General features: G+C 44.6%; 1 protein-coding gene across 1 annotated transcript; it reads left to right on the top strand.

Moving 5' to 3' along the window:
* The first annotated feature begins 542 nt into the window (after nucleotides 1-542).
* Nucleotides 543-8565, top strand: tsr1 (TSR1 ribosome maturation factor). Its single transcript, XM_070970350.1, has 15 exons — nucleotides 543-670; nucleotides 1645-1748; nucleotides 1835-2063; nucleotides 2396-2530; nucleotides 2672-3123; nucleotides 3760-3904; nucleotides 4346-4536; nucleotides 6447-6661; nucleotides 6804-6963; nucleotides 7042-7152; nucleotides 7276-7408; nucleotides 7588-7704; nucleotides 7885-8025; nucleotides 8105-8179; nucleotides 8286-8565. Exons 1-15 carry the CDS (start codon nucleotides 544-546, stop codon nucleotides 8462-8464), a joined length of 2514 nt encoding a protein of 837 aa, XP_070826451.1. The 5' UTR covers nucleotide 543; the 3' UTR covers nucleotides 8465-8565.
* The last annotated feature ends 2462 nt before the right edge of the window (nucleotides 8566-11027 follow it).

An 11027-nucleotide genomic window follows, 5' to 3' on the forward strand; every position in this document is an offset into this window, starting at 1 on the left:
TAGATTTCAATATCAAAGGATGAATAAAGAGTGGATGGATGAATCTTTTCACATTAGGTTTTGAGTAACTGTGGGTATAAATATAACAAGGTTCACACATAATATACAATGTTATTTGTTGCATGTTTAATGTAAAGAGAAACATTTTTTATTTATTTATTTTTTTAATCTTATCAATATTCTCTGTGAATGTATCTGTGTTAAACTTCAACAACCTAGTACTCTCTGTTGGATATTGTAATCTAATCTGGCACTCATATATTGGATGAGTTAGTACTGTATTTCTTTTTTTTTTTTTATCACTATTTTATTATTTTTTTTATATTTTGCTTCCCTTGTCTTAAATTCTAAACATTAAATACGGTAATATAATGCAGTATTAAGTATTGCAAATTGCTGTGGAAAATCCTTGTCACAACGTGAAGTTTCGTCATAACCTAGGCTTTTATTTTGAAGAGGAAAAACTCTCCGGAAAGTGTGACGACATGCCTCCGTCATGACGCCGCCGTGCGAGTGCGGAAGTAAATTCCCTGACGTACCCACATGGTGAAAATGGCTGCGAATGGGGAAAAACAGCAGGGCCACAGACCCGGCATATACAAACAGAAAAATAAAGGCCACAAACATGGCAAGCATCGGACGAAAGGTGAAATTGAGAGAGAAAACAAAGGTAAGCCATGTTCAGACATGAAGTGTTTCTTCACAACTGTTAGCTGTGTTGTGATCGCTTGTGGTTATGCTCTGCAAACACACGTGTGAGTTTTCTGGTGAATTCAGGGGTCGCATCGGGTCAGTAGAAAACGTGAAACATATTAAATCTTCTGACATATTTCTTGGCAAGAAACTGCGCAAATTGCGCTTGGCTTTGTTACTAAATGGCTTTGGTCTCCCGTTGACCATTTAAAGCCCTTGTCAGCTGATCAGGACCTCCACATATCAGGAGAGAAAGGGCAGCTGTCAGACTGTGTCAGATAATGTTGTCAAAATATTTATGGGAGGTTTTCATAACTCGCAACTTTACATGTATTTTTTAATCATCACATGATTAAATTAACATTGCATCACTGTACACTATAAATTAAATACCACATAGTACATAAGCACTGCAACGAATACTGCAGTTTAATTTCATGTGACACTTTCATAAAGCAACATGACACACTCAACTGAGAAACTGTTGTGATGGAATAACTCCAAATACTATTTCATATTTGTTGACATAGAGGTGTTTGAGTTTCATTCTGAAACAGAATCTTGGACATTATTTCATGGTACAGCTCTTATGTAAAGAGGATCCCAGTGAGCAATGAACTGAGAGTCTGTCAGACAGATGGATGTTTTTACAGTATTGTCCACCCATCGTGCGTTTAAAGCAGCAAAGACACTGTATTGTTGACATCAGTCATAGCTCACCCACAGAAAGTCATGTGAATATCTTGTTTGCACACCGCTCATATAGGTATTACAGATTTATTGACAGCTTGCACCTTCATTGTGTGCTTCACCTCATTCAAACCCAGCAAATACTATGAGGTTTGCCCATTATAACATCCAAATTAGCCTTTGCAAGTGTGCACCTACACGATGTTTGCCACTTCATTTTGGCTCTTGCACCTCATTGTAATACATGTTTCTGTCTCTCAGGGAGAGTTTCAGTGTTGACCCTCACCAAAAAACAGAGGAAGGAGCAAAAGAAGATGGACAGAAGGCACAAAGCCAACCAGCTACGCAGGAACAAGAAAGACATGGTGCATTTTTTCATTTCAGATGAAGAATAGTTTTCTTTGAATTCCTGATTGGTGCTGCTGAACTTACACGTCTGTTGTCTCTTTAGGTCCTGACAGAAAAGCGGCGTCTAGGCAGCCGGGACGGCCCCCCTCATTTGGTCGCTGTTGTGTCCCTCCATGCTGGCGTCGACGCTGGCGCTATTACCAAACTGCTACGTGGGGAGGGTGCTGGGGGCGTCGTACATCAGGAGCGGTGCGTCAGTGGCATCAGCGACAGTTTTGGGCTGATTCTACCTCGTTTTAAACAAAGGTTCACCTTTCTAAGCCACAGCACGGGTGAGTGATATTTACTGACACTCAGCTGAAGTGAAACTGAAGTTGAATGCAGTTAATTCTTGCATGAATAATGTTGCAGAACTCAGCGTTGTGACTAATAGATGTATTCATTACTTTTTCATTCATAAGGACAGCACAGAAGCTTTGGACAATAACACAGTCCAAGAGACAGTGAAAAACACGTTTTACACTTAACACAGAGATTGCGTATATTGGCATGGAATCATTTAAACGGTGTAAAATCTCGTTCTAGCTTGTGCTGTGTCGTATGCTTTCGTTGTGAGCGATGTGTCGTCCCATTCTGAAGCTTCTCTGATGGTTTCTTTGGACAGCTGACATGCACGCCCTGCTGGATGTAGCCAAGATTGCAGATAGCCTTGTGTTCGTGCTGGACTCTACTGAAGGGTGGGACAGCTATGGAGACTACTGTCTCTCCTGCCTCTTTGCCCAGGGCCTCCCCAGCCATGGTGGGTATAAGCCTGAGCACACAGCTGGAGCCCTCCATTGACACTATGATAGACTGCCATTGCAGTAGATTGTATACATAAAAATCTGCTGTACATTTTCAAAGTCCTTTGTTTCTCTGTCCCTAAATTCACCCCGTGCAGCGCTGGTGTGTCAGGGTGTGTCTGATCTTCCTGTGAAGAAGAGGGTCGAGTCCAGGAGGGCTTTGTCAAAGATCACTGAGATCCGTTTTCCCGATGCCCGTCTCTTCCCTCTGGATTCGGAGCAGGATGCCACTCTTCTTCTCAGACACCTGGGTGCTCAGAGACAGAGAAAGCTTGGTTTCCGCTCCAGACGTTCCCATCTTTTGGCTCAGCATGTCACCTTTACGCCAAACAGACCTGCTGAGGGGACTGGTGGTGGACCCACTGGCCTGGGCACCCTCTGTGTCTCTGGGTATGTCCGTGGCCGTCCTCTCCGGGTTGACAGACTGGTGCACATCAGTGGGCTTGGAGACTTTCAGCTCAGTCAGATCGATGCTCCATCAGACCCTCTGCCCATCAACTTAACAGCCAGACCAGCAAAGCCTGGCAAGGGAGGAGACGTTGACATGATGGTAGGACAAAGTCATCAAATTTCATACACTTCAACATGCAAAAAGTTGCCTTGCATGGGATCATTAATATTTATTGCTTATAAAGTCTTATTGTCATAAGCTAACATGACAAACATGAAAGTACTGTAAACTACTCTCTGCTGTTCAGCTTCAAGAGAGATTTCTTCACGGTGTCAAAATAAAACTAGGCTGAACAATAACCTACTAAATATGGAAGTTATACATGGAACCATACCAGTGTTTTTGTTGCAGTTTTTAGCCCATTTGCTATAAATCCTGTATACTTGTCATTACTTGAGACAAATTTGCACATAGGTGTTGAAGATTATTTGTTTTTCTTAGTCAGAGAAAAGGAACTTTCAACTTAAGAGACTTGAAAGGTTACAGGAAATTTCATGTCGGCCTCTAAAGGTCACGTTTTTTGATTATATTAAATTACCTGAGCGAGCAAGATACTTGTGCAAATGTAAGTACCAGATTTGCATGTTGTGTTTTAATGAATGCAATGGGTGGCAGCAACAAGTCAAGAATGTAAAACCCTCCACTGTTGTGATAAGTCATGTAAATGTCACACTGTGTGAGTGGTTGTAAGTGGGCTGAGTTTGCCACTTACCCCAGTGTCTGTGTTTCCTGCAGGATGGAGGTGAAGATGAAGCTCCAGTGCGGGTGCTCATGAAAGCAGACCCGTCCTGCAGGGAGAGTCTGCAGGCCGAGGCTGAGGTGGACCCCATGGATGGAGAGCAGACGTGGCCAACGGAATCAGAGCTGCTGGAAGCTGAAGGTGCACAGAGTTCATACATGATAGCATTTCGAGAGGATACAGTTGATAAGATGAGGATGATGTATTGCTGTAGCGGTCGGCTCCCCACACTTGATTAGATGAAAGATTTGAGTGTAATCCAGTTTTGTTTCTTGGAGCAATCCCGTTATATTGGGATTAACACCAGTTATGAGAGACATCACCTAAGCAAATGGATTTTATAGAGGAAACTTTGTACAGCAAAGCCACTTTGCAAGGATGTTGTTGGCATTTGCTGCATTTCCCCTGATTACAGCTCAAAGCAAAGTGGAACTATGCAGCAATATTTTTCGCTATTTGAGTTAATCAAGAGGAACATAACCTCAAACATAGTTTGTTTTTTTAGGTTGGCTGTATGCAGTTAAACCTGCCACAGTAAGACAGGACTCAAGTTCTTCTTTGATGTTTTTCTCTGCTGTTCAGAGGCCAGGAAGAAAAAACGTGTGATGAAGGTCCCTAAAGGAACATCGGACTACCAGGCCACGTGGATTGTCGATGAGAATGAAGAGGAGAATGGAGAGATGGATGAAGAAAGCAGTGATGATGATGATGATGATGACGATGACATGATGGACGAGGCCATGGAGGGAGAGGACGAGGAGAATATCTCTCAGGTACATGCTGGAAGTAATTTTAGGTATTTGAAGTCTTTCCAGACAGGACACACACGACAGAAGGAGGCGATTATCAATCATTTTCTGGCGTACTCTATTTAAACATGTTGCTGAAGCATCCCTGAATGATGACAAAGCCCATTTGAACACCACCGCGACCTGCTTGGAGGCGGTCGGGCGTGCTTTGACCCGACTCCGGTGGCGGTCCGCCTCGGGGGCTACTCAGCACGACTCAGTGCCTTTCAACTGGTAATGGAAACACAAATCAATGCGGTGAGGTTTGACCTGTTACAGCCTGGAGTGCCGGTGGAAAAGCCCTACTTGAGGCTTAGTTTCTTAGTCCTTCTTGTTGTCATGGCAACAGCGTGGCCACAGCCAGACGGTGTAATCTCGCGGAGGATGATGAAGACAGTACTCTGCTCTGAAGTGTGAGCGTCGGCGGTTTCCGGGGCTGGAGCGGTGCATACGTGACCCGTGGTCAGTGCACCTCATAACTGAGAGGCACTGTTTGTTTTCTCAGTGTCTGTCTCTGGCCTGCAGTGCCAGGCTGCTCACCACAACAATAGTGTTTGGAGCAGGAGTCCCGAGAGAAGCCTCCTGTCTTCCTGTCCTGTGAACAGAACTTCCTGTCTGGACGAAGGGAGGGGTCGACCATTTATTTATTTCGAGCTCTGCATGAAAAGAAGTGGGGGAAACTCTCCTTATGTAATGGGTTCATTACGATCTGTAATTGTTATTAGCATGCGTTTGATGTCAAGGTTAGCGCACAGGAATACGCATTTAGGAGAGGTAACAATGGGGAAAAGGGTACTTCAAATGATAATGATTATTATTATTGCAGCAGGGATGTTGGAAAGGTTGTGAATCAGCCCCATGCTGGGTGTTTTCCCTTCATATGTCTGGCTTTGCCTGTAATTTGCCAGCTGAGCGAGCACTGTAAAACATGTCGCCTTTGATGATTCATTTCCTTGCACAAATATACTGCCCGGGGATGTTAAATTTCTAGAAATTTTAAGAGCAAATGTGTGGAAACACCGAAGACGGTCGTTTGTGGACACACTGGGAAAGGCACAAAATTTAAATCTATGCAAACGAGGGATTCCCATAGTTAGTGACCCCTTTTCACATCAGATACAGACGCAAAACCTTCTGTGCACAGTCCAAGTCTTCTCAACACACTGCTCTTATTGTGGCTGGGTTAGTTTTGTTCATGTTTGGCTATTGTACAATTACAATTTCTATATTTAGAATCTCTTTGACCGCACTTGTTCCCTGCTTGTGCATCAGGTCATTGTTTGTAAAGTATCGAGGCCGCAATCTAGAAAGGGGGGAGGCGAAAAGCTGCCGTGGTGAACTAGAAAAAAGGTGTGCATGTGTATAAATCCTGCTTTGTAATAGGGGAGTATTATACAGAACAGCAAGAGAATAGCAGACATCTGTTCATCCACGTTTGAGATATATAGAATGTAGCACTGAGATGTCTGCTTCCCACCCTGATATGAGGGGGTGGAGGGTTGGAGGCACTTCAAATAAACTGAATTAACTTCCTTTGTGTAAGAGTGGCAGAAATCAGAGGTGGATGTATCAAAGCTCGGATAAATCAAACTCTGCAAGGCTAGATTTTAGGGTAAACAAATTGAATAGATTTCCTTTGTTCTGTAAAGTCAAAGTTCGTTGAAGACTTGAAGTTGTGACCGTGCTATCTTATCTAAATCCCCCTTTTACCCCCAAAGATTTAGGGTGATTTGCTTTTAATTGGTATATAATCAAAAGGCAGACAGGAAATGTGGGGGAAAGGTGCTTCAGATGGGGATGTTGTAGAGGCCATTGTGATTCCTCTGCTCAGGTCTTTAGTATCAACAGGGCTCACTACATATTGGTACAAACTGTACTGTATCATGTCTGCTCAGGAGCCAGGTTCAGGCTGTGCCTCAGAGGAGGAAGAAGAGGATGAGGAGGAGGAAGAGGTGTGCTCCACTGAGCGAATTGGAGCAGATCAGCGCTATGATGAGCACATCGATGAAGCCGCAGAAGAAGAAGGTCTCAAACGTTACCGTGAGGCTCGAGCCCATGAAATGTTCCCTGACGAGGTGGACACACCCCTCGACATGGCAGCTCGAATCAGGTCTGCTTCTTTATTGTAGGATGAGGAATAAATAAGCAAGTAATGTGAATTTAGTTTGGTAGGAAAAGAAATTCTGAGCTCATTTTCCTCACACGGTTTGATGATCGCCACATTCGATCCCGTTGATGTCCTCTGTGTCCAGGTTCCAGCGCTACAGAGGCCTGAAAAGTTTCCGCTCCTCGCCGTGGGACCCAATGGAGAACTTGCCTCTGAACTACTCGCGCATCTTCCAGTTCCAGAGCTTTGAGCGCACTCGCCACCGCATCCTGGCTGAGGCTGCAGCTGAGGAAGACGGAGCCATGGTAAAAGAAGAGCGAGCGTCTTCGTCTGTCGATGGATGTTTGTTAGATTTGCGGCTTCACTGACTCCGTCTGTTTCAGGTGGGCTGGTATGTCACGCTGCACGTCATCGATGTGCCTTCTTCTGTGATGGAGAGCGTGCAGTCAGGCAGACCTCTCATATTGGTGTCTCTCTTGCCCCACGAACAGAAGGTATGATCCACAGCTTTGACCTCTGGAAGTATCTGAATTTATAACATTGCTGGTTACACTGACAGCACAATATTATTGATTTTTCTGGCTGCGTCATTTTTTTTTTTTTCCATCTGTGCACAGATGTCAGTGATGCACCTCCTGGTGAGGAGACACCCCAGCAATACAGAGCCGATCAAAAACAAAGAGGAGCTGGTGTTTCACTGTGGATTTCGGAGGTTCCGGGCTTCTCCGACCTTCTCCCAGCACACATCAGGTACTCAATCCAGCAAACAATGATTGCATATAAAAACACTTTACGGATTTTGCAGTCACTTCTATTCAAAACAGTGTTTTAGCAGAGTGATTGTAGAAGCTAGTGGTCTGAGACTGAGCTGCTGGATCGACGTCGTATGTGAATGACTAAGCCTTGAACTCGGCCCTGCTCTTCTCCAGCTGACAAACACAAGATGGAGCGCTTCCTCAGGCCAGATGCCCCCACGGTGGTGTCGGTGTACGCTCCCATCACCTTCCCCCCTGCGGGAGTCCTGCTCTTCAAACAAAGGAACGATGGTGAGATGAAAAGTCCCGTCTGTATGTAAAAAAGTAGATTTCATTAGTGGTCTGGCTGCCTTGATTTTAAACTTTTGACCGACCGTTCTGTTGCCTGTTTAATTATTTTATTCGATTATCCACTTAAGCTCATTCTGCACTGGTATTTGAGCTTGTGTTCTTGTTTCTGTGTCTTTCCAGGCATCCAGGACCTCGTGGCTACAGGCAGTCTGCTCAGTTGTGACCCTCAGCGTGTTATGCTGAAGAGGATCGTGCTGAGCGGTCACCCGTTCAAAATTAACCGGCGCTCTGCGGTTGTCCGTTACATGTTCTTTAACAGAGGTGAGGGGCTGCTCTCAGGACAGGATCGTGTTTGATTTCCGTCCTTAAGCTTGAAGTTTACTGTTTCTTTCTGTGCCAGATGATATCATGTGGTTCAAGCCAGTGGAGCTGCGGACAAAATGGGGTCGGAGAGGTCACATCAAGGAGGCTTTAGGTGAGAAAACTGAAAAACAAAACTCTGCAGCTTCTTTGAGCAACGTCTGTTATCTCCTGTGAATTCTGGCTGCCATGGTTTTTTTTTTTGTTTGTTTTTTTTTCAGGAACACACGGTCACATGAAGTGTGTGTTTGATAATCAGCTGCGCTCTCAAGACACTGTCCTGATGAATTTATACAAAAGAGTGTATCCTCGCTGGACGTACGACCCCTACGTGCCCTCGCCTTTACCGTGGGTCAAGAGAGAGGCCACTGTGGAGATGGAAGACCTGGACATGGACTAGAGGAGGGACATGTATTTGCAGACATACTTTACATCAGTGTGATCACAGGACATTTCCAAAAAGTGTAATGTGTATTAAATAAAACTATTTTGATCCCATATATCTTCTGCTGTTCATCTTGTTCCATTATGCTGCAAAGCCTCTGACATGCTGCAGAGTCCATTTCGGCCACTAGATGGCAGTGGCGAATAAGTGTTCGTAAAGCTCCTCGCTGCTTTGTTGAGCAACACTCAACTTTGAAATGGGTCAGAAATATTTGAGTGACATCGGTTGTACGAATAGCTGTGTATGTGTTGAATGCTTTCTGATTAAACAGATAATGAGGGCCGTTACCACAGCAACTGGCAAGTCAATAATAGTTTTAACATTAGTCATGTACCAAACCCATTACACTGGCAAGACTTTGAAGTCATGCAGATGTGGATTAAAGTCTGCAGCCACATTAAAATGTACCAAATGGGACAAAATAGATAATGTTTGGACTATTTGAGGAACTTTAATCAGGCAAAAGAACTCCCAAGTTGTACTTTCAAGCAAAAATTCTCAATGACTTGCGGCCTTTGAGATTTTGACAAATAGCAGCTGTCAGGTTCATTTATTTATATAATCATTTATCACAAACATGCTTTAATGGACTGTACAAAAGAAAGGCTACCAAGACCTAATTAATCACCAGTCTTGGAATGAATTTAACCAACATAAAGCACAAAATGCAAGACCTCTTAACCCATTTAAGCTATTTCATGCTACGTAGCACCAACATTTTATCAGTGTAAGGGTGAGAGAGCAGCTTTAAAAATAATTTTTCTCCAAACACGCTCTTGGTAGACTTTCAGTGCAGTGTTATTCATAAATAATTTCCAAGTGGTGTTCCTAAAAATCTATGGACATTGATGAGTGGAGGTATTTATGGCACTTTGCTTACTACCAGCAGTATGTACCCCTCCACACACACACACACACACACACACCCTGCTCTTTCTCTCCATGGTGGTCTTACCCTGACCTGAAGCCTCCTTTACAGCTCTTGTCAACACACACACACACACACACGGATCACAACCTCTCCGTCGCTCTCAAACTGAAGCTGAAACGCTCCACAGCTTCGCGTCCTTCCCTGACCCAGTGCTCTCTTGCTTAGGAAAACACTGACTTATGAATTGCAATATTTATCATAAAACTGAGCTCTTGCATGCTTGCAGCAACATGATTCATCCTTGGGCTGTGTTGGGACTGCACCATAGAGGCATGCCAATATGTCTGGGAAACCAGAAGGTGAAGACTCCGGGATGGAGAGGAGAACATGATCCAAGAAACGAAGGGGAGCAAAAGTTCACTGCCTGCATTTTTATTTGATTACAGTGGAAAAAGTTGAAGAAAAAAGATAATAGAATCGAGAAAGACTAATGTCTCTATTGCCCATGGGGGGCAAGCTAGGAGCTCTGGACAGTTTTGTGGTAACACTCAATTTATTTCCTACTTTGCTGGGTTTTTTTTAACATGTATTAAGGCAAGGGCACAGTAACAGTGATGTGTTGAACACATCTTGTTAGGGCCAGGGGGAGGGGTGTGTGTGTTCTGCTGGCCAACAGTTCATGGCGAGGGGAGGGGGAATTCAATACCCCCTGGATGGAGAATGCTCTTAAAGTAACACATGTACAAAAATGGTACTGAGTTTAGATGCGTATGCTACATTTTTCCCTGACACTATCAATTTGAAACAGATAAACATTTAGCTGTTTGGGGACCAACTGCGACGTGGTGAGGCTGAATCCAGCCCATAAGTGAAGTGTGTGTTTGGCACAGGCCGCTGTCAGGAGACGTGAACGCTGGTGACTTAGTGCTGTTTGGATCAGGAATGTCTTGTGGTTCCCAGTTCACTGCCACCACACTTAGTTGGCTCCCACTGAAGATATAATGGGTGAGAGATTTTTCCGTTGGATGCGGATAAAGAAACGGAAGGAGAGAAAAGGGGCAGCGAGGGAGTGAGAGATAAGGGAAGAGCCAGTTGATGTTCAGCATGAATAAAACCAGAAGTGGTGGGAGGAAGCTGTCAGAGGAATGCAAAAAGGGGGATGCATAGAATTTGGAAATTTAAATAAAAAGTTAGTGGGTGAGAGAGAGAGAGAGTGAAATGGAGGAGTGTGAGAGTCTGAGGCGGTGTGGGTGAGGGAGTAGGAGAGCGAGAGTGGCTGGCGTTTATGGATTGCAGATGTGGCGCTATGGGGTTTTGGCAGGGGCCATGCGCGCCTGAATCCTGCACCGGCTGGGTGGCACCGGGGTGAGAGGGAGGTCAGTGCACCGCAGCACACAGCCCATAAAACACTGAGAGTGGTGGGGGAGAGGAGAGAGAGAATATGCCTCAAACACACACGAACCCGGGACTGCAGGGCAGTGGGGGTGAACAGATCACACTCTGGGTTCAAGCATGCACAGGCGTACCCAAACATCCTGCATGTGCTGAGGCGGGCTACCAATAAAACCATAGGTTAATGCATAAAAGGATGAAGTGGAGCGCTGATAAGCTTATCTCAAATTTAATAAGGATGAGCCCCCCAGCAGA

Source organism: Chaetodon trifascialis, chromosome 9 (genome assembly GCF_039877785.1).
Source record: "Chaetodon trifascialis isolate fChaTrf1 chromosome 9, fChaTrf1.hap1, whole genome shotgun sequence".
In the NCBI taxonomy this organism is placed as follows: Eukaryota; Metazoa; Chordata; class Actinopteri; order Chaetodontiformes; family Chaetodontidae; genus Chaetodon; species Chaetodon trifascialis.